This window comes from Castanea sativa, chromosome 5 (genome assembly GCF_040712315.1).
Source record: "Castanea sativa cultivar Marrone di Chiusa Pesio chromosome 5, ASM4071231v1".
Lineage (NCBI taxonomy): Eukaryota > Viridiplantae > Streptophyta > Magnoliopsida > Fagales > Fagaceae > Castanea > Castanea sativa.
In genome coordinates this window covers 72,768,343-72,795,733 of record NC_134017.1, presented here as the reverse complement: position 1 = coordinate 72,795,733, position 27,391 = coordinate 72,768,343, and the positions used below count along the sequence as shown (strand labels likewise).

The 27,391-nt window shown below is 32.0% G+C and overlaps 1 protein-coding gene across 1 annotated transcript; it reads right to left on the bottom strand.

The window, feature by feature from the left end:
* Positions 1–23,754: 23,754 nt before the first annotated feature.
* LOC142635752 (uncharacterized) lies at positions 23,755–27,074 on the bottom strand. The gene is made up of 5 exons (XM_075809855.1): positions 26,829–27,074; positions 26,500–26,661; positions 24,873–24,965; positions 24,671–24,772; positions 23,755–24,138 (listed from the first exon to the last, which is right to left on the bottom strand). Exons 1-5 carry the CDS (start codon positions 27,072–27,074, stop codon positions 23,755–23,757), a joined length of 987 nt encoding a protein of 328 aa, XP_075665970.1.
* Between the last annotated feature and the right edge of the window lie 317 nt (positions 27,075–27,391).

Here is a 27,391-nt window from a genome sequence, read left to right as displayed (position 1 = left end):
AAGCCTAAAAATTGACCAAATTAACCCCGAAACCAAAAAATCACCAAAATGCCCTTGAAACCTAAAAATAGGGATGGCAATTTCTGTCCGACCTGCCGATAGCCGGCCCAGCCCATCCCTAATGGGCCTGATTTTACATGGTACGATAAAAAATAGGGTCGAGTTTGGGTTTTTTTTAAAATTAAAAAAAAAAAACCTGAAGTGGGTCCGAGTCGGGTTCGAATTTTTTCCAAAATCTTGCCCAAACCCGGACCCGACTCGACCCGATATTATATATATAGTTACTAAAATGCCCTCCCCCCCCCCCCCCCACACACACACACATAATTATGAACCCTAAAATTTTCTATTCCTCATTTCATCTCTTCAGCACACCTCCGCCTCTCATATCTTAAGCTCACAATCTCACTCACTTTGTCTCAGCTTTTTCACTCACTATCTCACTCGGCTGCCTTTCCCTCTTCATCTCTCAACTCTCTCACTCACACGGCCACAAGCCCATAAGTAGTCAAGCACAGGCATAACTCTCTACTCTTTTAACTCCGTTTCTTCCTCACCATCACCAATCTCACACTGTCGCATAGCCCTCTGCCCCTCTCATCGTCCTCGCCTATGGCCTCACGGCATCGCTTTACCTCGATCTCCATTTTTCTCTCTCTTTTTTTTGGGTTCAATTCGTCTCAATCATGCGAGTTTGTGTTTGTGTTTATGCTTGTGTTTGTGATTTTGAAAGGGAAAATCTTAGATCTAAAATTTGTGTTTGGTTTGTGATTTTGAAAGGGAAAATCATAGATCTAACATTTGTGTTTGGGATTTCTGTGTTTATGTTTGTGATCATGTTTGGATTTGTGTTTGTGTTTGTGATTTTGGGCCGAAAAATCATAAATTCAAATTTGTGTTTTTGATTTTGGGATTGGCTAGGCATGAGGGGACGGGGCCCACGGGGGCCCGACGGGGTAGGTTTAGGGTTAAGAAAAAAAAATCTTTTAATAAACAGGCTAGGTCCGGGTTTCCGAGGCAGACCTGCGAGTTGGGCCTGGGTATGAAAAAACCTGGCCCAAATCTAACCCATTGCCATTCCTACCTAAAAATGACCAAAATACCCCTGAGACCTTAAAATGACCAAAATACCCCCTAAAACTATAAAATAACCAAAAATAACCCCTAAACCTAAAAAAAATGACCAAAATACCCCTAAAACCTGAATAATGATCAAAATACCCCCAAACCTATAAAACGATGAAAATACCCCTAAACCTTTAAAGTGACCCAAATAAACCCAAAACCTCTAAAATGACCACAAATAACCCGAAACCTCTAAAATTACCAAAAATACCTTGAAACCTCTAGAAATGACCAAAATAGCTCTAAACCTATAAAACGACCAAAATACTCTTGAAAATATCTAAAATGGCCAAAATACAACTAAACCTATAAGATGAACAAAATACACCCAAAGCCTCTAAAATCACCAACATAGGGGTTTTGGGTATTTGGATGTGTCAAGAGAATTTTCGTCAAATTAAATGTTCTAAGATTATTTCAGTCATTTTGTAGGTTTCGAGGGAATGTCACTAATTTTTTAGGTTTTAGGGGTGTTTTGTTAATTTATAGATTTTGGGGCTATTTCGGTAATTTTCTAGGTTTAGGAGGACTTTTAGTCATTTTTTATGTTTTAGGGATATTTCAATCATTCTTTATGTTTTAGGGGTATTTTAGTCATTTTTTAGGTTTAGGGGTATTTTGGTCATTTTTAATGTTTAGGGAGTATTTTGGTCTTTTTTTTTTAGTTTTAAGAGGGATTTTTGTCATTTTTAAGGTTTAGGATGTATTTTTATCATCATACAGGTTTAAGGGGCATTTTTTTCATTTTATAGGTTTCGGGGTATTTTGGTCATTTTTTAGATTTCAGGGATATTTTGGTTATTTTTTAGGTTTGGGGTTATTTTGGTCATACTTAGGTTTTAGGGGTATTTTTGTCATTTTTATGGTTTTCGTGGTATTTCGGTTAATTTTTATGTTTCGAGGGTATTTCGATTATTTTTTAGGTTTAGGGGGTATTTTGGTCAATTTTTAGGTTTAGGGGATAATTTAGTCATTTTTTGGTTTAGGAGGTATTCAATCATTTTTTAGGTTTGGGGGGGATATTTTGTAATTTCAAGGTTTTAGGGGGGTATTTTGGTCATTTTTTAGGTTTTTGGGGTATTTTGGTCAGTTTTTAGGTTTCGAGGTTATTTTGGTTATTTTTAGGTTTCAGCAATTTTTTGGTTTTAAGGGTATTTTGGTCATTTTTTAGATTCTAGGGGTATTTTAGTCATTTTTAGGTTTAGGGGGGTATTTTGGTCATTTTTTAGGTTTAGGGGGTATTTTAGTAATTTTTAGTAGTTTTGGGGTATTTTAGAGTTGGGTGATTTGTAGAAATGATACTTAGATCATTATTGGGTCTAATTGGGTACCCAGTTAAAACCAATAAACATTAATGTTAATTGAGTTTAATTGGGTTAATATCCATTTAACCCAATTAATAATTGGATGGGTTTAGGTCTCATTTAAGTGGGTGGGTTTGTGTGGGCAAATGGGTTTAGGTTGATTTTTCCACCCCTACTTCAAACCCAAATCATCTCTCCTCTCTCAAAATCTCCCTCTAGTTTGTCCCTCTCTCTCTCTCTCTCTCTCTCCCTGGCTCTTCCTCTCTCTCCGAATTTGTGGGTCTTGTTTGTGGCAATTGTCGTCGTTAGTGGATTCTATTTGTAGCGGTTGTCGTAGTTCATGTTTGTGCATTGGTGATTAGGTTGGGTTCAAAGGAGCAATGGGTTTTGCTTGGTTGGGTTTGTAGAGTTCTGGTTTTTTTTTGGGTTGAGTAGTGGTTTGGCAGGGCTGTGGCTGGTTTAATGGAGCAATGGCTAGGTTAGATCAGTGGTTGTGATGTGTGGATGGTGATTTGTGGTGGTTATGGATTTGTGATTTAGTTTTTGCTGGGGGCTTCAATTTATGAGGGTTGTGGGTGGCAATGGTGGTGGTTTTAGGTTTGCTGGTGGTGGTTGGCAGTGGGTGTGGGTTTGTTGATTCTTCCAAAGAGAGAGGAAGAGACATTGCGGAAGGCTAAAGAAAAAAAAAAGAATAAAGAAAGAATATTTAAATGAAGTGGTAACAAAATAGAATCATTGATGTTGGGCGTATCGTAAAATAGGGTATTAAAATAGATAAAATAGCTTTTTGAGTTATTAAAAGCTAAAGTTTTTAGAAGCATCACTATGAATGCTCTTAGAGAGTTAAATAGACAAACCTAAGAACCTTAATAATCAACTATGTACTTATTGAGAAACAAAGAAGTAGAGAAAATAGAAAAACTGATACTTGAATCTCATCTGTGTTACACAGATTTAGTTTTAATTGGTGATTATGTACTGAGAGTTATTGATTGTTTGAATTTTGAAATTTAAAAGATTTTTTTTGAAAAGTGGTAACTACCATGTGCGTGTTGATGGATGAGAAATCAAGAGAGAAAAATTTTGGTTTTGGTTTTTTTTTTCAAAAATTTTGGTTTTCTAATCTGTTGTAAAGGTAAAAAAAACAAAAAAAAATTGATAATTTTTTTTTTTTGAATTTGGTAATTGAAAAAGTCAAAAACGTGGTTGGTTGATTATTAAAAGCATTTTTTTTAAGGAGTAAAAGTAAAACATGGGAAGTAGAATTCAAACGTGTTAAGAGTATTTGCATTTGAGTTTCAAATTTCAATTAAATGTCTCTTAAATATATGTAGTTCAAATTACTTTTTTACACGTTTGTTTTTTGTATAGAGTAGAGCTTAATAAATTTTAAGGGTATTTTAGAAATGCTATGGAGACGTTAACTAATTTTCTGAATCTTCTATATATATATATATATATATATATTCTGAATCCTCTTAATACATAGAAATAAGGCTAAAATGCATAACTCATCCTCTAAGTTTTTTTTAAATTTATTTCAGTCCTCTAATTTTTCTTTCATTCATTTCAGTCATCTAAATTTCTTTATTTAATTAAGGCATTTTTGTCAACTTTTGTTAAAATTTGTTGAAAAAAAAATGGAAAATACTTTTCAATCATTAATTGATTTTTTTTTTAATTTAAAAATGTGAAGAAAAATTTTAGAAATTGAAAAATTAATCACAACATATAACAAAAGTTGATACAAAAGCTTTAATTGAATAAATTTAAAAGTTAGAGGACTGGATTTTGAAGAAATTTGATTGAACCACAATGCGATGCTTTGATTTAAAGTTTTTATTATGTGATTTATACTTTGAATATAAGAGTTTGATTATATTCTATTGATTATGAGCGTTAAGCAATATTTTGACATTACAATAATTATTGATGGGGACATTTTATTAGCTAACCTAATTTACAAGGTCAACCCATCCGAAGAGAGCAACTAGTCCCCTTTGGCGGTGCTCGTTCGTCATCTCTGTCATAGCTAAAGGGACCCTTAGCTCTAGGACACTTGCAAGCCCAGCTTAGACACCCGGCTGTCACTTATAAAGACAAACGGGTGAGGATAGCCATTCGAGGCCTACCACTCTATTGTGCTCACGTAAAATCCATTACTTTGACTAGGGTTGTAAATGAATCAAGCCGTTCATAAACAGCTCGAGCTTGGTTCGATAAAAAAGTTTGTTTATGTTTGTTTATTTATAAACAAGCCAAACTTAAACTTTAGTTTTAGGCTTGTTTAATAAACAAGCCAAGCCTAAGTAAAAAATATTGTTCATGAACAAACTCATGAACACCAAGGCTCGATACAAAAGTAACAAAACAAGTTGAGCCTAGACTTATTTATGAGTTAGGTAATAAAATTGATATGAGCTTGACATATAAACTCATATCTTTTTAAGAATTTAATTAATTATAAGTTGAGACCACTCATCCAAACCAAATAGGTTAGATAATAAATTTGATATAAGTTTGATAATATACTTGTCTTGGATCTCAAGCTCAAAAACATGATATCAAGCTTGAGTTTGGGCTTGATATGGAGCTTGAGCTTGACTTGACTAAGGAACCAAGCCAAGCACAAACTTTTATAGTTCATAACAAGCTCAAGCTTGAATATTATTTGTAGGCTCGTATCAAGCTCAAGCCAAGCATGAATATTCTATTTTTACTATCGAGCTGAGCTTGAACATTCACTACTTGACAAAACTCGGCTCGTTTACAACCCTAATTTTGACAAATATTGAGATGAGTTTTAACAGGCTTTTCCATGAGAGGATTGATTTCTAACTTAAATAAATCGTTTCCTTTTCAGATGGCCTATCACAATGTCGAGGCCTTGGTGGTTGTGAAACCTAGAGGGAATAAATCAATTGCTAGCATCAATTGTTAGCTTCTTGTTGTGCCTTGGAATTTGCCGTGGACTTGCAATTCAATGACCTGATGATTGAAATTTGAAGGTGATAATATTGGGGTTATGCAATCCATCTTTTCTCTCGGCTTGGCCATGTGTTGGCCGACATTCACGCGCTATTGACCAAACTCCATTGGTTTTCTAACTGTAGTATTTCTTTTTTTGCTGAATAACTGTAGTATATCTTGTAATGCTAACTCTGTTTTCTATCTGTAATATTTCTTTTTTTGCTGAATAACTGTAGAATACTATCTTGTAATGCGAACTTTGTGGCTCATTTATTAGCTGGCTACGCTAGACATATTTTATTATTTTGTCTGATTTTTTTTGAATTGAGGATTCTCCTCCTCCTGCTTTGGAACTATGGTATTTTAATTTAGCTTTTCTAAATTAATATAAAACCTCTTGGTTCCTTTACAAAAAAAAAAAAAAAAAAACTGAGAGAGCTTTTTGATATTTAAAAGATATGATATGAAAGCTATTTCTTTAGAAATTGCACTCTTATCTATACTATCTATAAGAGAATTTCTCATACAAAAAAATCTATAAGAGGAATTCCCTTTTTGAAATGGAATTTTATGTAGTTCAAAATACCCTCATTAATAAAGGGTAATTTTTCTTAGAAATGAGGTTATAAATATCAAATAACAAATTTCATTTTGAATTCAAAAAGAGAACTCCTAAATTTAGTTCATGTTCATCTTTTTATTCCCCAAAATTTAGCATTTTTTATTCCATTTTCATTTGAATAAAAGTAAAACACTCCCTGTAGACACCGCATTTTGTACCCCTTATGACTCGGGCTCCCGTTCCCCAATGATGCTGAAATTTTAAGACCCAAGGTTGGTTTAAGGCACAATCAGATTTGACTTGAGGAAGGTTTTTATTGAAAATGTAACTTTTTATGAGCAAAATAAATCTATTTTTGGAAAATAAAGGCCACTGAAACCCTAGGGTTGCGTACGCACACACACGTATGCGTACGTAGGCTTGGTACATGCATTTGTAGGCATGGGCCTGTGTACGCAACTAGGGTTCTAGAAAGCTATAAAAGGCAAGATTTTGAATGAATCTTACATCATCTAGGAGCCGTTCCTAACCCTTATTTTTCAACTAGATAAAGCCTTACATGGTATATTTCAAAAATACATAGAAAATCCTAAGGGAAAAAACAAGATTCACTAGAAATAGTGAATCAAAAAGGTAGTTTTTCACAAAACATCCTCAAGTCAATATTTTCTTATTAAGGCCTTTTTTGGCAATGATCTTTGAGTTTTAAAATTGCTAATCACTTTGGTATTTGATTGTAAATATATTTGACTGAGGGGAATAGTCAAAATCAAGCCTAAGAGCTTTTGTTTTGAGGTATTGAGTTCTAAACTCTTTTCTTTTCATTTTTGCACTTAATCTTGTTTTCGGTTTGATTTCATGCTTTGTTATGTTTAATATGTTTGTTTAGCCTAGGGTTTAGTAGTTCTTTATGTTAAAAGGTATGCAAGGTTGTTAGATTGTTGTTTTAAGTTTTTGCTCTATGTTTCTACATTTCTGTTTCTGGGTTAGGGTTCTTAGGGCATGCCTGCATACGCATGCCTCCTGCATGCATACACAGACTATGCGTACGCATACAACTAGGCTATGTACGCGGACCTATGTATTTACATGCATACTGGTGCCCAAAAACCCTAATTCAAGTTTTCTACTTTTGTGTCTTTATTTCTTTCATGTAATATACCTTTATTTCGTTCCTTTTTATGCTTTTCAAGTCTTTGTTCCTTTGTTTAATTGCTTGTTTGTCTTTAACATGTTAGATTAGGGTTTTCTTTTTCTTTTTTGCTTTGATACCATGAACATGCATTCACATGTCCATCATTGATGCATGAGTGCTGAGATGCAGTAAGGTAAGTGAGGTTAGTCATGCATTCACATGAACATACATTGGATATATGTTCAATGATGAGTATGAACATGTTTGCTTGGATGAGTTGTCCTTGATGCAATCACATGTTTATTTGGATCTTGCCATGTTTGGGTTTATGTCATATATACTTGCTGCCTTGCCTATGTTTTTGCTTAAATAATATGAATGTTTGTTTGCTTGTTTAAATGAGAGCATGATAGATGTATGTTAGGGTTTTGGGATGAAATGCTATGTTATATGCTTAGATGTATGCTAGTGTGTGTGTGTGTGTGTGTGAATATAAAATGCAATATTGATTGTGTCTTTAATAAGATTAAGATGCAGGACACAATAAGTGGAAGCTGGCCCATGGGTCGGGCAGTTTTGGGTGTCTAACACCTTCCCAATATCGTACCTAAAATTTGAACCCATACTCTGATAGTAAGATCAGTCCTTCCTCGTAAGGTCCCTATATTTATGGTTCCTAGACCTAATTTAGGTGGCGACTCCATCTTTTCTTCACTCTAGGCCGCGACTCCATCTTTTCTTCGCTCTAGTCCACGACTCCATCTTTTCTTCGCTCTAGTCCACTTGGCCGAGGCGTACTCCTAGTACTCCTATTTCCTAAGGAGGAAACTGTTGCGTCCACACCCCCAATTTAAAAAATAAAAATAAAAAACTAAGAGAACTCCTAAAATTTAGCTTTCTTTCCCTCACTTTCATCTTATTTTTCCTATCCAATCTTTTCTCTATATCACTACACCACCTTCAAACACACATTCAAAAAAAAAAAAAAAAAATTACAGTTACTTCTTATTTCTAAAGTTTATCATTTTTATTTGTTTGAAAAAAAAAATATTTCCAAATTATAATAGATGCAAATTATTAACCTTTAACTAGAAAAATAGAAGAGCCTATGAGCATGCTCAATGTGCGTGCTTAGAGACTAGTTTTATATACTAGGATTATCACATAATCTGCTAGCACATGAACTACGAATTTTATTAGGATCTAATTATATTAAGATAAAAACTAAAGAGTTTCAAATATTATGGATATATTTTGGCTTCAATGACAATTTTATCACCTCATTTGTTTAAACCTTTTTGAATTAGAATCATGATAATACACAACATCTCATTAATATGATTCTCCTACATCTAAGTCAATTTACTACCCCAGAGTTTTCTTATTCTTTTTCTGTCTAATGGATAGTATCGTTGAAAAGAGGACTACACACTTTTTCCCATAAATGATTGTATTTCTTGATTATTTGACTCTACTGAATTTAGAACAATGAATGGTACAAAAAAAATGATATAAGAAGAGAAACTTGAAGAAATATTTGTTAACTCACAATATGGACAATATACTTCTGCAAAATAGTCAATTTATCTTGCTTCTATTGAAGCTAAGTAGGGATCATTTTGCAAAATAGTCATAGAATGCAGATGAGACTTTGAATGACACTTAGGGTCTATTTGGATACCGCTTATTACTGAAAATTGAAAACTAAAAACTGAAAACACTGTAGCAAAATAATTTTTAAATGTATGAATAGAGCCGTGGGACCTAGTTTTTTTAAAAAAAATTTGCTGAAATTCATATTTGCAGGTCCCGTGAACAGTGCACGGGACCCACACAATAAACGTAGCAATGGATACAAACGCAAATGCATTTGTATCCAAACTAACGCTTAGAGTATTCACATAAATTCTTGTAAAAATTTATGTCTATTTTAGTGTAAGAAATTATTCTTCTATTTTACATTCTCACTTTTCAAAACATCTTACATCAAATTATCTATTTTAACTACATTTTATTAAAATATTAATTTGCCTTTTTTTTAAAAAAAAATTTTTTCTCTTTTTTCAAACACAACAACAACCATTTATTTTTTTTCCTTCATTTTTGGGACACATAAAGAAAAAATAAAAACTAAATACAAAATAAATAGTGTTAATGTAAATTTACATGGTTACTTTACTAACAACGCATATTTACACCATTTTTTAATGTACGATTTTGTGTTTGTAGAGCATATCTTATGAGAGAGAGAGAGAGAGAGAGAGAGAGAGAGAGAGAGCATACATATGAACAGTAATTGTGTAAAAAAGTTAAAATCAAAGGAAAACCGAAATCAAGTAAACAAAGCAAGACATTTAATTTAACTATACACTAGTATAACACTACTAAATTACTAATGCGGTAACACTACTTGTCTACTTACACAAAGTAACAAAACTTGAGTTGAAGTTACTAAACTAAAAAAAAGAAGAAGGTCTAAACCAGAAAATCTAACAGTTAAGAGCTTTCTCTATCCTTTTACTTAGTGCTCCACAGTTATATTAAAATATTGTATTATAGATGAAGATACTGACGAAATTGGCCAACTTGAGCTACAATTCATAAGTATGAATATTTACAGTGCTGAATCTGCTACCAATGTTAAGTAAATTGAGATTGAGGTGTAATTTTTATAAAATATTTACTTATTCTTCTTTACTTAATATGTTATGTTTATTTTTAAAACTCTTTTTGTTTAGTTTATCTTTATAAATAATCTACCTTTATTATTATTTTAAATGCAACAGTAACATGTGCACTTAAGGAAGCTGATAACTTCTGCCGTTTTTCCTAAAAAAATGGAGGCTAATAAATTGACATAGTTCGTGACATTTAGTTTTTTTGTGGGAATAATATTTATTAGTATTGTAAACTTAAAATATATACTTTTTTGGTGCTCCTTAAGATCTATCTCTCTTTGAAGTTATAAATTTGTAATTACAAGCATTTTGGCAGTGAGTTATTAATATTGAAAACTTTTTCATTATGAATTCATGACTATAAAGAATTTTAGTCATGCTCAAAACTGTCAAGATTGGAAGAATACTAACAAGTGGCATTATGTGCAATTCATTTTCTTGATTGATTTTATTCATTCTCTCTCAAAAGGTTGTCATTGATTTGTTTTTGTAATTAAAAAAAAAAGTTAGTTTGAAAAATATAGGTCAACCTGACCCGACCCGACCAATCCATTTAAAATGACCCATTTTGAGTCACAGACTGATTGACCCGACTCGAACCGACCCGCCCGTTTGCAGCGTCTATGCACAAGTAGCTTTATAATTGAACTAGCCAACCACTCATGTGGGTCGCATCACTCCCATTCTATTTTTTGGCCAAACCAGTAAGGTTAATTAATTGTTTGATTTGTAATTTTTGGGTCTGTTTGATTGGAGAGATGAAAAAGTGATAGGATAAAAAATTGTAGGAGGATGGAAAAGTGGGATAATAGAAAAGATTTAGTTTTCCCTAATTTTTGTTTGGTTGGAGGGATGAAAAGTGGAGGGATGTCAAATATTTTTATTTGGTTGAGATGAAAAAATGAGAAGAAAGAAAATGAGATTGATATAAATTTACAATTATATCCTTACTAAATATATAAACAAAAAGTAGCACATTTTTTAATTAAAAATTTTCATATGGACACTTAATTAATTAATTTATTTATAAAATAAGAAAATGCCAAAAGGTTAAAAAAACATATATATATATATATATATATATATATATAAAGAAAAAGACAAATGTGAGATAGTACCCAAAAAAGGAAAAAAAAAAAAAAAATCCAAAACCAAAACCAACGTACTATGCGCCTGCCTGTGCATAAGAACTTAAGAAGAGGAAGAACTTAAAAAAAATTCAAAAAAAAAAAAAAAGAAAAAAAGAAAAGAAAAGAAGAAAAGATAAAAAGTTGGCTGATGGCACTTTTGTCATTCACCAGGAACTTCATTTTGGAGAGGCAGATTTTTTGTGGGTCCAGGTGAAAATGCTTAGCCCACCCAAAAATTTTCACTATTTTTCTCCTTACCAAATAACACTGACTTCTATTTTCTATCATTTATCTTTTATCTACATTATCCTCCAAAAAAAAAAGGTACTTGTTTGGGGTAAGATTTCTTTTTTTTTTTCTTTTTTTTCTTTTTTTTTGCGTCTTCTTGCGGCTCAACCTATTTTAAAGAAGGGGTCTTATTGGCGAGTGGGCACTGGATCCTCTATTTGGGTTTTGACAGTGGATTCCCTGTCATCCAACAAACAGAATTCTTGTTCCACCACAGGAAGTTGATGAGGATTGCCGAGTATCGGAATTAATAGATTGGTCAAAATTCCAATGGGATCGTGGTTTGATAGTTGCGGTGTTCCTCTAAGTCGTCGTTGTGTGCCTGATGTCTTGGTGTGGATGCATAATAAGAATGGAAGGTATTCAGTGAAGTGTGGGTACTATATTGCGAGAAGATTGATGCAAGAAGCTAACCAGGTGGTAGAAGGGTCGGTTCAGTTGTCAAGCAGCAGAGTTTGGGCGAGGATTTGGAAGCTCCACATTCCAAATAAAATTAAAGTTTTTGGCTGGCGTGCTTGTCACAACATTTTACCGACTAGAGCGAAGTTACGGCAACGACGAATTATCGCTGCCATTGTTTTCTGGAAACCTCTATCCATGCTTTGTGGGAGTGTGGGGCTGCTCAGGATGTATGGGCTGGCTGTCCAAATCGAATTCTGTAGAAGGGGCTGACTAATCAATTTAGTGTGATGCGGCTGTTTGAGAACCTGATGCAGAAGATAACAGAGGAGGATTTTGAGTATTTTCTGGTCCAAGCATGGCTCATTTGGAATCAACATAATTTGGTTTTGCATGGAGGAATCTTACAAGAGCCGAGTAGGCTATGTGCGAGAGCTGGCAGTCTTCTTAGGGAGTTTCACGAGGCACAGACACAGCTAACTCTTCCAGGTGCCATTCAGCGTTCACAAACATGGCAGCCACCAGACGGACAGGTATACAAACTCAATTTTGATGCGGCAATATTTGTGGACTTACTAGCTTCAGGTATTGGAGTTATTATTCGAAACGATAGGGGTCAGGTTATGGCAGCTTTGTCGTCGAAGGGTGGTGCTGTTCTGGACAGTGAAGAGGCAGAGGTATTGGCGTGTAGGAAAGCTTTGGAATTCGCCGTGGACGCTGGTTTTTCAGATTTGATGGTGGAGGGGGATAATACAACTGTCATGAGCTCTATTTCTTCAGCCCGATCAGACCTGTCCCGCTTAGGAAATATCTATGATGGCATTCGTTGTTTGGCGGGAGGTTTGTGACATGTGGAATTTAATTGTATTAGTCGTAGGCCAAGTAGCTCATTCCTTAGCTCGTTATGCTAAGCATTTAGGTGAGGACATTGTTTGGTTGGAAGACTCTCCACCCCGGCTTTAGAGGCCTTGTATTTGGATTTTATTTCTAATTAATTGATATTGAGTTTGCATTAAAAAAAAAAAGATTTTTTTTTTTTTGCTGAATCTTATTCCAAACGCATACTTTGGAATAAGCCTGCAAGCTTGTGAGTTCGACATTAGTCCCGCAGAAGGAAGGTTTTTTGTATATTTGGTTAAAGGTAGCTGATTGTTGAATCTACCAACAACTCATGTGGGTTCCATTCTTACTTTTTTTTTTTTTTTTGCTCAAAATGTAAAAAAAAAAAAATTTCTTTGTATGGTGTTTTTATCAGAAAGTTAAAAAATAATTCAAAATTTTATTACGTTATTAATATGGTTCTAATCACATTCTTCGTTTCTTCAATTTGTAAATTTTAATATTAGTGACTTTAACATTTTTTTTTGTTTGATGGGGCTCGAATATTTTCTTTGAACCCACTAAAACCTAATCTCTCTGCTATAGAGAAAAAGTTGGGTTGAATTTGTGGATGGTTGCTTCAGCCCGTGCCTATTACGTTTATATCCCTTTTTAAAAGTGCAACTACGCCCCCACCAACCATATATTTTCTTCCTTATCTTTTTCTCACTCTTTCCACTACATTGCTAAAGTCTCCAACTTAGCTAAATCTTTACTGGCCAAAGCCATCATTTTCTTTGCGCCATTGTCAATTTATAAGGCTTCAATTTTTATTCATTAGTAGACAAAATAGAATACATTTTTTGATAAGGAATAGGCGTTCTTTCTACTCTAAGAAATAAATTTTTTTCCACACCAAATAAATCAAGAAAATGGCCAAATTAATTTTTCATTCTTCAAAAAAAAAAAAAAAAAAGCTTTCCAAATCACAATAAAAATTTGAGGCAATTTTCCAAGATTTTTATCCAACCCAAATTTCATCAAATAATCTTCTTTCATTTTTTTTTCTTTACCTTAATAATAATTATAAAAAAAATCTTTCTTTGAACACAATAATCATTGTAGTGAAATATTTCGATACAGATTAATACTAATGTACCGTTTCAGAATTATTAATAATTTATATTAGTCTATATGTCTCATATATATAATATAATCCAATAATAATAATAATAACAGCAACAACTAGTTGCTAACCCATGCAATGAACGGGAAAGCTATTGACTATGAAAAAGAAATTCAACAATAAATGAAGAATAGTTATCACATATGCAATGTTGTTGACTATAAGGATACGTTTTACTCCCAAAGCTTAGATGAAAGGTAAATGGCTCAAAGAGCCAAAAAAAATTAAATTTGTAGAGAGTGAGTTTGAAATTGAACTTTCAATGAGTTAGGTGGACAATGATCACAGTACGTTAGTTGTTACTAGAAAACATAAACAAACAATTTGGATAAGAAAAGTCCTCCCCGGCCAATTCCGAGGAAGATTGTTCTTATATATTTCTCTTAGACTTATACAAAATTACATTTCTTTAGTTTACAGTGATGTTTCTACAAAATATCTGATGATCCCTTTATAAAGGAATTTTTCTTCTTTATATTCCCCTTCCGTACTTCATCTTAGCCTTTCACATGTAGACCAGATTGTTGGGTTTGATACTTGTCTTATCAGTACATTCCTGAAGTCTTTGTGGGTAGCTATGAGGCTGATTGTTACTGTTTAGGTATCACCTCCACATTGTGCAATCAGGGGGTTAGCTACAGAGCATTCAATGTGGTAATAGTAGCTTTCTTCTCAAATATTTCTTAACTCTCTTTTGTCTTATCCCTATATGATGTTTATCCTTGCTAGCATGATTGTTTGTTGTCTTGTTCTTGACGAAAGGTTGGACCTATGACCTCTACTCTATTTAGCTGAGGAGGTACTTTTCCTCGGACAACATTTCTAGTTCCTCATGAACAGACTCCTTCCACAAACTATTGTCTCGTAGGGCTCCGTTAGTATTTACCTGCTCTCGGACTATTTGATGTCCTCGGACACGGCCCATGGCCCAATATCCTTATCTGGCCCTTTATCCCTACATTGACAGTGCTAAATAGCTTTAAAATTTTCATTTTGTTGCCTTAGTAAATGGAAAATATCAATTAAAAAAATTTAATAAAAATTAGGATTCCAAACACCTAATATCCTCAATTATCCAATAAATGTTGCAATGTTAAAATAACAATTTGTAATCAATGTTTTTCATAATTTTTTGTGATTTTTTTTTTTGTAATTTTAAATAACTTTTTGTATCTTTTCTTTTTGTTGCTTCGTAGTAGTCATTGAACTCATTTTGTTCTCCTTGAGTGCAGATGTTGAAAGTACGACACTCTTAATGAAGTGTTTGTGCCTCCTAGTGTTCGTATGCCTTGAAAAGTTCATATAAATAACCAAACCTTCTTACAGATTAGACAATAGAGAACACCTAAGCATATATTATAATCGTCATGATCATGATCATTATCTCATACTATATAGCATATACAGACTACACAGAATATAAATGTAGCAATCTTTTTCAAATATATATAAAAGTTATCCTACAAAGAAGACAAGAGTTATGAATACTTTCCCTCCATTCTTACCACCAAAAGCTAAAGATTGTTACAGTTAACATTTTGAGCATACCAAGTCATCCCTACCTCAAGAACAACGTTTCATGATTTTGGTCACCTAAATAATGCATATTAAACAAAAATAATTTTGTTTTAAAAATGATAAGTTTGAGTTTAAGTTAGACTTGTTACTTTTTAGAGAGATAGAGTTTTACTCCTTATTAAGTTTGGATTAAATAAAAATAATTTTGTTTAAAAAAATGATAAGTTTGAGTTTAAGTTGGACTTGTTAAAGAGATGGAGTTTCACTCCTTATTAAGTTTGGACTAAACAAAAATAATTTTATTTAAATAAAATGATAATTTTATTTAAATATTGTGCTAATGTGAAAAATTGTGAGAGCTTTAGATACTTCAGTTGTTTAAAAAAAATGTGCTTAAAAAAATGATAAGTTTGAGTTTAAATTGGACTTATTAGAGAGATAAAGTTTCACTCATTATTAAATTTGGACTAAACAAAAATAATTTTATTTAAATAAAATAATAATTTTATTTAAATATTGTACTGATGTGAAAAGTTGTGAGAACTTCAAAAGTTTTAATTTTTTATTTAAATAAAATGATAATTTTATTTAAATATTGTGTTAATGTAAAATATCGTGAAAAATTAAGAAGTTTCGGTTATATATAAAAATAAAAATAAAAATATGTATACCTTTATTTTTATTTTTTTAATAAGATGCACGAACTTAGAATATTAGATAGAAAAATAAATAAAATACAAAAAAGATTTAAATTTATGAACACGGTAACTCTTTAAACTTCTTTTGTATCTTTTTTTTTTTTTGTATAAATTTTGAAAATTTAATTATTAAATTTTATATTCCTCACATTCTTAATACGTTTAAATAAGATGTTACACTATTTGACCAATAAAATTATTTGTTATACACAATTTTATATTATAAAAACTTAAAATTTTAATATTTATTTAATGATGCAATAATTAATTTATAATATTTTAAAATTTTATAAATATAAAAAATATAATAAAAATATCCAAATCGATTGTTTGGTTTTCAAAATTGACGATCATATTTAAAAAATTTGTTTAAGAAGGCTTAGATCTGAATACGTACCTGTTCTGACGGAGACAAAGACAAAGACAAAGCTTTGAAGCATCCGAAAAATTCGTTCAAAATTTTCGACTGCGTCAGAAAGTCAGTCACGACTTCACATGGGAGCATGGGTGGACAAAACAGTCCCACTCGCATTTTTTTTACTATTTTTATTTTTTAACTTAAAAATTTTTACTTATCTTTAACTTTTTATTACAGTATTATTTAACTTTCAATTAAAAACTATAACCCCAGGGCACCTTTATCTCAATTTCATGGGTGTGCATGGGTCAAGTTGAGAAATTTTTTTAACCTAACTCACCATAGTAGGTCAAAAGGAATTTAACCCAACCCATTACATCACATAAGTCCAAGCCAATCCAACCCAACCCACATGAGTTGGGTTGGATTGGGTTGAACTCATGAGTTGGACAAAATTTTTTTTTATTACTATTAAATTGAGTAGAAAAAAAAATGTAAATATATTTAAAAAAAACTCAAAGATTAGTATCAATGTAATTCCTTCAAAGTAAACAATACTAATGACTAAACAACAATAGTAATTGACTAGGGTTTGTGTGAACTAATTGACTTTTATATAAGATAAGAAGAGATGGTTATTTTAAAAAATTATTAATTATATAATATATCTTATATATATATATATATATATATATATATATAATATGGGTGGGTCGGGTTGGGTTTGGTGGGTTTGAAATTTTATGATCCAAACCCAACTCGACCTGCTATCAAAAAATTTTTTGTAACCCAATCCAATCCACCAAGGCCTAAAAACCGACCCAATTCAACGGGTTGAGTTGGGTCGATTTTGATAGATTGGCGGGTTGGCTGCACACCCCTACCATGTCCCAACAACTCTCTCCTCTTTCCTCTCTCAAAGAGTCATTCAGATTCAGTGTTCTATGATAATAATAAATAAAAAACTATAAATCTCACTCTCTCTCTTTCTTCTTTTTGATTTTTGTGTGGGTCATAAAGTAATATGTAGAAGAAGACGACGTGTGGAAGGTCTGATTAGTGATGTGACTGCATTCAGGGATGTTATGAAGAGTGGTGGCATCATGCTCTTAGTAATATATGAATATCTTAGGGCCGTATGTAAGGTTGTTCTAGTAATGTTATTTATATTTTTTAGAAATATATGTGGGTGAAAAAGTGTGTAAAAATACGTGTAGTGTTATTTAAACACTGAAAAATATTGCTGAAAATACCCTACCAAATGGGTCCTTAATCATCCCTAGTCTTTATCCCATTTTTCTTCGACTCAAAAACAGGGTAAAAATAGCCAAATACCACTATTTTTTGAAATTATTAGTGTTTTACCACTATTTAAGAAAAATACCACTATTTTTGGAAATTATTAGTGTTTTACCACTGTTTGAGAAATATTTAGTAACTCACCACTTTTTGAAATTCGAGTTTAACATGAAACTCGAGTTTATGAAAATCGAGTTTCTTAAAAAAGTCCACTTGAAACTTGAGTTCCTTGTGATATAAAACTTATTGCTTGAGTTTCAAACTCTTCCGTTACCTATTTCACTACCTTTTCACAATTGTTGACTTGTCTCCCATTCCATGCGAAAAAGGTAGTGAAAGAGTTTGAAACACAGGCAATAAGTTTTATATCACAAGGAACTCGAGTTCCATAAACTCGAGTTCCAAGTGGACTTTTTTAAGAAACTCGATTTTCGTAAATGAGTTTAAAAAAAAGGTAGATTGCCAAATATTTCTCAAACAGTGGTAAAACACTAATAATTTCGAAAAATAGTGGTATTTGGCTATTTTTGCCGAATTGGGAAGTGTTTCTTACATGGTACTCGAGTGCATTAAACTTGAATAACACATTGCAACATACTCGAGTTCCACATAATTGAGTTCTGTGTGGCATTTTTTTTGGAACTTGATTTTCTTAAACTCGAGTTTTAAAAAGTGGTAGATTGTTAAATATATCTTAAACAGTGATAAAACACTAATAATTTTGAAAAATAGTGGTATTTGGCTATTTTTGCCCAAAAACAGTCTTGTCTTCTTAAAAATTAAAAAAAAAAAGAAAAAAAAAAGACAAATTCTGTCTCAGTTCATCAGGGAAAAAAAATTCCCCAAATCTCTCACAAAAAAAAAAAAAAATCACAACTCTCGTACAAATTATAACAAAACCAAAACATATGATGTAAATACAAAAATGATAACTAAAATTCTTTTAAAAAATAAATTTTGTTTTGATATGGGTCCTTTAAAAAGTTGTGAATTTCATGTCCTTAATGGTTAAAAACTGAATAGCTGTTGTTGCCTTGGGTGCGTCGGCTGGCCATGGTTCACGATCTGATGTTCCTTAAAACTGTGGAAGAGAGAATTTGGTAATGCGTTTTGAATTGTTTCAAGTTCTCTTTTGATAGGGCTAAAGTCTAAAGTCTAAGCTCCCATTGGGTTCCTCTCTTCCCACCTCAAAACCCTAAACTTGTATGGCAATGTCTTTCTTTTTTATTTTAGACGGTAATTTATGCTTTCATATGTACTTGAGATTTTCTTTCTTAATCTTCTTCTTTTATTCTATTTAGAATTGATTTTTTTTATAAGTAATTGGGTTAATTAATCTCCATATTTATATTGACATTATTTTCGTGGATTTGATTATTGGGTTGAAATTTCAACTAATTGTTAGATATTGTATATGGTAGATGAAGCATCTCTATTTTTTTGGAGAAAAATAAAAATTGCAACCTATGTCTTTCAAAGAACTTTGGATTTTTATTTGGTACATTATATATATATGTTGAATTTGAAGGATTTTGTTTGGTTTTGAAGTTTTGAGAAGTGATGTTTTGGGGTTTTTGAGGTAGAATTTGGAGATTTTATAAAATTTTGAGGTTTTTAGTTTTGGAGGTTTTTGATATTGGCATCTCAGTAAGTTGATCTTAGTTTTACACCTTATATGCTTTTGCTTTATTGAGAATATTTTTTTGGGTTCATGTTTAGTTGATTAATATTATCGTTCAACCTCACATATAATCTATGTTTGATCCATCCATGTTTCAATCAATTGTTTGTTTGGATTCAACATAAAAGATAATGGAATAAAGTGCTATAATTTTGAACTTGTTCCATATCTTAAAGTTTCTATATTATTATTACCACAATTAAGCAACACAGAAAGTTGACCAAATTTGAAGCATGGTGTGTCCTCCGTTATCCGCATGTAGTGATCTTTGAGTTGTTGACAACATAAGCACATACATATGGTATTAACAGTTTTTAAAAATCTCTCCTAGCAACCCAATAATATTCTATGTTCGACAACACTTCTTAATTATGGAAACTAGTGTGTAGCTCTGTGAATATGCATATGTATAATTAAAAATAATCACAATTATACAATTCAAATTATACATTTTTTTATAGAAGAGATTCAAATTATATATGGTCTTAGCTTACGGTTTTTTTATACCATACGTTTTTAAAATATGTAATGGTTTACAATTATGTGTGTGTGTGTGTGTGTGTGAATTTAATTGGTTTTAAACTCTTCGATTTTTGCACTCAATAATTTACTTGCTACTAAAATTAAAAACTTAGATGGACACATGGTGAAAAATTAGACTCCAATTGAAATCCAATTTAGAAGTTAATTAGATTTAGACTCTTTGATTTTTATATACAATAATTCACTTTGCACAAAATTAAAAATTAAATAGGACAATTAGCGCAAAATTAAGAATCCAATTAAAATCTAATTGGATTTTCTTTAGACTTTGGCTATATAAATTAGCTTCCGAGCACATGCTCACACGTGTGCTAAAAAATTCTTATATTATTTTGGGTAAAAGTTATTAATTTGCATCTATTATAATTTAGAAATATATATTTTTAGTTATTTTTCAAACAAATAAAAAGGATAAACTTTGGAGATAAGCGGTAACTGTTTTAGGAATTCTCTTTTTGAATTCAAAATGAATTTTTTTTTTTGACATTTATGACTCTATTTCTAAATGAACTTGCCTTGCATTAATAAGAATATTTTTGAACTACATAAAAGTTCAGTTGAAAGAGAGGAATCCTTATATATATATATATATATATTCATTTTTTTTAAATGCTATCTTGCAAAATGTCTATAATATGCATATTATTAACTTAATTTCTTATTTCTAAATTTTATTAGATCTTATTATCAATAGTTTGTTCCGTGCATTGCTTGGGTTGGTGACTAGTAAGATTATATGTTCAAGTTTGGTTCATTTACTTGTCAAACAAACTTAATTTTATTTACGAGCTACTTGATTAACTTATTTTTCTATATTTAGTAAAAACATGTCTAAAATGTATTACCATTTCACAAATCTATGAAGTATTACTACAAATGAATTGTTTATATTATGAATAAATTGCAAATAATAATTTTATATAATATGAACTAATTTACAAGCTTAAATAACACAATTTCGAATCTATATAAATATGTTTCTACACAAGTATATATACATATAATTAGAGGTGGAGCAGTTGGGGGGCCAAGGCCTCCTAGCTTTTCAAAAATTCCCTTAAGAGCAGCAATAATTAACCCAAAAAAAAAAAAAGAAATCACAAAGTTAAGAACAACTTACTTACTAGCCCCCCTAGGATTTTGGCAAAAAATATGTACATATTTCAGTTCCCCATTTAGAAAAAGAAACCCAAAAACTCCATTAAAAAAAAAAAAAAAACTCAAAAACAGGAATAGATTTTGGCCAATTTCTTCAACCCATAGCTCATCCAAATATAAACCCAAAAATAGTTTTAACTTTTAACAAATTCGTAATATTAGAACAAATAGAAACCCAAATCTTTTTATAATCTCAAATTAAAATAAAACAACTCCAAACTTCACAGTCATTTTACCCCCAAAGTATAAAATTCGGATATTCAAAGAAAAATTTCCCTTACATTGCCATACTTAAAAGCACAACTTTGATCCCACCCACACAGTTGAAGAAATGATCAGTTGATCTATCTCTGCGGTTGTATTTCTCTGTGTGTCCAGTAGCTTTTCTCTCTATGTTCAGTATTTTCAATTCGCATAGGGGAGTATTACATTTTATTTTTTTATTTTTAGGAAAGAGTAAAGTACTACTTTAGTTTGACACTCTGTGACATTTTGAATCTTTCACTACGAGAAAAATGGGCAATTGCTACTGGCCAAAAGCGTCGTTAAAGGTACATTTGACCTCTAGCAGCGGGTGCTATTGCGGTGGTTCATCTTGTCATTGTTGTAGTGCCACAGTAGATCTATTGCGGTGGTAACAAAAAGTGCCGCTGTATATGCACATTTTAGTGGCGGTTTTGGTTTATTGCAGTGGGTAGAAAACTGTCGCCAAATGAGGTTAGAATTCGGGTCAACGGCGGGTTATGTGCGCTGCTATAGACCATCAATTAAAACGGACTAATTGCACTTGTAGCAATGGGAGAGAAGCACCATTATATGTGACAACCTTTAGCAGCGGGCGATAAGCGCCACTATAGGGCTTCATGTAAAACAAAACATATGCACCTTTTAGAGGCACTTTTTTCCTGTAATAATTTTAGCTCTACTAACACAATATCACAAATGTAACCAATTAACAACACTACAAATGTCTCCAAACTAACATTATATTAACATAGAAATGTATTATCAAATACATATCATTGTCTATGACCATCATCATAAGATTAACAAAAAAAAAAAATGTGGTCCTTTGAATAAAACAACCACTTAAATTAAGCTAATACCATAATCAAAGTTCCAAAGTGTTTAAAAATATCCTTCAACACTTGCAAAAAATGCGGTTGTCTAAATTTAGTTCTTTGTACACAAAAAATCCTCGAACACCAACATAAAACTTATAAGTTGCTTGGTTGATGGGATGCAGCTAATGATTTTTGGAGAGCTCGAGATTGTTAGATTGGAGGAACGTCTTACCTACAAACCAAGATTACTCAATAAGTGCATATAAATGGAATAGAATGACAAGAAATATTAAAGATTTAGGACTTTTCATCTTGCTCATTCAATAAGTGCATACAAACCAAGATTACTCAATTAATGCATATAAAAGCTCATCAAGTCTGTTAGGACTTTTCCATGATTTTGTTTGGGACTTGATATGGTTTTATGTATTTAGTTGGGCTTCCTTTATTTAATAGATTAAGGTTTTAGGGTTACTTATAAATATAAAAAAAAAAAAAAAAGAAGCTTAAAGTTTAGAATTGGATGCTCCAAGATGAAGGTTACAAAATTCATTCTACATACTTCCAAATAAAGTGGGACAATAGCAATATTTCAATAACTGGTTCTAATTACCATCAATTCAAGTCATCTGTTTACATTCCATAATTTTATCAGCTATTTCTCCACTGCAACACCATTAGCATGTAGCATGACATAGGCTCTTCATGTCCCAGAAAAGTGTCTTGGTTCTAAAGACACAATTATTAATGAAAAGGAAAAAGTTCAAGTCTTCATAAAATGCCATTCATCCTATATTAGAGATCAGATAACTTTTTATGAGAATCTTGTTTGCTTCTTTAAAAAAAATGTGAGAATAGTTAGAGAAAATGGCAAAGTAGAAGATACAACGGATATGTGCTACCCTAGGTAAACCAAATACTAAAAAGAATAACTTGGAAACTCAAGGTGTTAAAACAACTCCTAACCTAGAAATATTTATCTAATCATTGCTCCTAGAAGCTGCAAGCTCTCTAGAGTCTTGGCTTATTTGAATAATATCCCAATTGGGAATGGTAGAAGGATTTTAAAGGACAAGTAAATACCCCAAACTTTTTCCAAGTTACAAGTTCCTAAAACTTATTCTTAAATAAAATTTCCAAATTTGTTTTCCTAACTAAGCTCAGCTCTAAGCAAAAATAAGTTGTGAACAACTCAGGTTAGGTGATGAAATGAACCTAGGAGCACAACAATGAACAAAATGCAACAAAATACAGCAAAACAAACCCATAAAGCTACAGAGTATATTAACATAAGCCAAATATGCAGACCTAAATTTTGAGACAAACAATTACACAGCTTTTAAAGAAGAAGCTTGTAAAAATAGCAAAATAGTAGTACTAGAGCTTGTATTGTATTATTTAAAAATTAAAAAAAGAGTTTGAATTGCTTAAATTAGATTTTCATAAATAGGATGAGTGAATTTAACAAAAACCCATTTCATAGAAAACATGCACAAGTTGTTAAAAAAACTCCAAAACCCATTTTTAATTTCTCATGCAAAATGATCACCAAACAATTCAATTTTTGTCATATTGAGATCAGAAACTTAGTCCCAACAAAAGGCATGAACAACCCAATATATATATAAATTCATTGAAGAGTGAACAAATCCAATATATATAAATAGGGTTGGGCTGTCACTCCTATGTCCTAACTCTGATGTTGCTGTTGTTCCTTTTTAGTTGAATGAATTCCCTTTTAACCACAAAAAAAAAAAAAAGATAGAAAGAAAGAGGTCTTTAATGGAGGTTTTGGTCTACTAGTGCAGAGGAAAGACATTACATTCTAAAAGTCATTTATCATACTTGATTGCATTGCGAAGAAATTTGTTGCATTTGTTGAAGCATACGAGCCATTCTTTGCTCCATATCCTCGAATTGACTAAGTTTTTCCTTCATTTCATAAAAACATGCCAGTTTCTCCTCCATAGTAGCCAAGGAAGCTTTCAGTTGTGCCACTTCGTTGTCCCTTGCTTGACTTGATTGTATTTGAATGTTTGTGAGAGCACTCTTGCTACTTCGACCACCTAGGCTTGGACCAAATCCTAACCCACGAATATGACCTTGGCGCTCCTTACCCATCACTTTGGCAAACACATCATCCAGTGACCATGCAATACTACCACTTGTGTTAGATAATTGCAATTGATTCGAAGGGTCAGCTAACAATTCCTTCATTTTTTCCTAATATTTGGGTTTGAACAAAACAAAAAATTTAGAAATTAGCAACATCATTTGATTCGAGATAACAAAAATTATATTTTTCATGTATTTCATTGGAAATATTTTTATCAAGCTCAAGGTGTCAAATTGGATGAGAAATTATGCAAACTTCAACAATAGTTGCACCTTACCCCATATAACTTGAATCTGCCTAGACCCAATTAGAGGTAATAAATGGTCTTGAATGAAACACCATCACTATTTGAATAAACGATCTTGATGCATTTGATTAATCTTAGTTAGAAGGAAACTAACATAACCAAATTCCTTTGAAACCCAAAACCCACTTCTCAAAACTCCCCAAACTAAACCACAGAATACACCCATTAAAATTCCTAACTTTACATGCTTTGAATTAAACAAACCAAGAAGCCAATTCACAATGCATATAAAATGTGCATTGTGACACTTTATGTTTGATTAGTGGTTGTTGTACCAATGTTACAACTTGCCAATATTCAAAAGGGAAAATATGGGAAACTGGATTACCCACCATTTTTTCTTGCACCACAGGATTAATTGTAGATCCATCTTTATGAGTATGCAGTATTGAACATAATGCTGCACGCTTTATAGGACGTCCATTCGCTTTTGCCTACAATATGAACAGCATATTTATGTAGTGATGAATATTGGTTCCACATAAACTTAGGATAATTCAAAATCATTTAAAAATTAGTTATAATACTTATTACCTTTTTTGTAGCGTGCATAGCATAGCTACAAGAAGCAGCAGTATGTAAGTCATCCTGTTTAGAATGATGGTCCTTATTCTTCTCTGACTCTATCTACATTCAACAAAATTACATGTTTATATACGATATGCTTTAAGTATCTATTTCAAAAGTACAAAAGTAAATATATGATCTACATCAAGCATGTCAAGTTAGAGGGTAAGTAATTCTCAAAAGAATTCCTATATGTAGTCAGCAAGGTTATGCTAAATCTTCAATTTCCTGTAAAGCAAAGCATATAATGTAACAAGAGACACATGCACACCCTCACTATAGCTCTCTTTAAAAGTTAAAAGCTAGCTCTTCTTTTTCAAAACTAGGAAGAGTATATAACCCTTCATATCAACTTATTGTCGTTGAATTTCATTAGTTGTTTGTCAAAAAAGTCCAAGTTTTCATGTGAAAAACCAAGTCCTGATATATTTCAGCAGACACATGCATACCCTCACTATGGCTCTCTTCAAAAGTTAAAAGCTATCTCTTCTTTTTCAAAACTAGGAAGAGTATATAACCCTTCATATCAACTTATTGTCGTTGAATTTCATTGTTTGTTTGTCAAAAAAGTCCAAGTTTTCATGTGAAAAACCAAGTCCTGATATATTTCAGCAGACACATGCACACCCTCACTATAGCTCTCTTTAAAAGTTAAAAGCTAGCTTTTCTTTTTCAAAACTAGGAAGAGAATATAACCCTTCATATCAACTTATTGTCGTTGAATTTCATTATTTGTTTGTCAAAAAAGTCCAAGTTTTCATGTGAAAAACCAAATCCTGATATATTTCAGCAGATCACTTAGCTTTGTTTCAGATACTTCTATAGTTCTATTATTTTCACTTTCTTTGATTTTTGGTCATAAACTTCAAACTGCAACCCCTTCAGCTCTGAAACTTCTTCCTGACAAGTTATTCTAATCATTTGGTCTCTAAAGAAATACTTTCAAGTTATAAAAAATCTGTGTTCATGTTCCAAACGATTTTCAAGAATCTAAAACTTTGTGTTTATAATATGGCAGCAAAGAACTGAGTTTGCACGACTCTAATTAGCAAACAAAACTACCCAGACATATGGTCTTTGCTCATTAGGTACAAGTTATTTTACACAAAGCAAATAACTACCCTCAAATATATGAGGTGCTTAGAGTTGACAATTTAAACGATATCATTTAAACACAGCAAACATGTCAAAATCAACTGATATAGCCACAAAGGATCCCAGATATTATGTCACAGAAAGTTGGAGTAACAACTAATATGTGGTCAAGCAAATGCATATGAAAATGATCAATTCTTTTATAAGTATCAAGTGAATGTTTTAAACACCTCATTTAAACACAGCCAGCTGATTGAGATTGAATTCGGTCAAATTATAAATATGCGACATATGTTGCAATTTATGATTCAATATCATTCACAAGGAGGAGATATATATCTCCTCGAATAACTAAAGCAAATTATTCACTTAAGCCTTGAAAATTATATTTCTTACCCCTAATTGAAATAAATAGTACTTATGATTCAATATCATTCAAATTCATAGAACTTAGTTCTCAAACTATTATTTTACACAAAGCAACCTTAAACAAACATACCACTGCATCATCAGTACACCAATGCTCAACAAGCACATCCCAATCTTTTGCTATGCATCCCTTGAGTCGGTTGTTCTTCACCCGTGCTTTGTTTCTTGAATGCGGTATATAATGCTTACTTTTCAGCCTACCCTTATGATCCCTCCAAGCCTTCCCAATTTTCTGTAAGGTAAAAGTCTTCAAAGCCACATATGCAATAGGATCACGAGGGACAGAGTAATTTTACTACAATTAAAGAGTTGAGTTAGCAAATTACAAATGTGTAAAATGTCATAATTACAACCTAGTACAAAATGTCATAATTACAAAGATTGTAACTTCTTTAATACCTCAACAACATGCCAACACTCTTGTTTAAGTTCTTCTAGCATGTCCTTCCAATTAAGATATCTAATTGGGCACATATGGGGTTTTCGCGCAATCGTACCCAACCATCTAGTGAAAGCCCTCATCCCATCATCAATTAGTTGATGCATACTATTTAGTGGCAACTCAATTTCTTGGTCATCAGGGAAGATCCCAAATATCCAAGTACTTGCTTGGCCCACGAGTGGCACATACAACTGGTGGCACATCTGAATTGTGAAGGAAACAATATTAACCAATGTCAAACAACAAAGCATGCAAAGCTAAAGATGAGTCTACTTCTATTAAACGAGTGGTCATTATACGCTAAAGAATATAAAACATTAAAAATATATTGCCAAACTAATATATTTCAAGAAACAAACAAATAGCAAATAATTTCTATACCATTTAATAATTCACTTACAACATATTATTGATTTATAGTAAAATACTTTCTGCAATATTGTGTTATGGTGGGACTCAAATGAGGTAAATATACATATAAATTGTATCCACAGTAGACTCTACTCAATTGGTTAGCTTG

Coding starts and splice junctions, on each gene's coding strand:
- LOC142635752 (XM_075809855.1), bottom strand. CDS start 27,074: ATGTGCCACCAGTTGTATGTGCCACTCGTGGGCCAAGCAAGTACTTGG. Junction 26,662..26,828: donor AGTGTTGGCATGTTGTTGAG/GTATTAAAGAAG, acceptor TTTACCTTACAG/AAAATTGGGAAGGCTTGGAG. Junction 24,773..24,872: donor CTATGCACGCTACAAAAAAG/GTAATAAGTATT, acceptor TTCATATTGTAG/GCAAAAGCGAATGGACGTCC.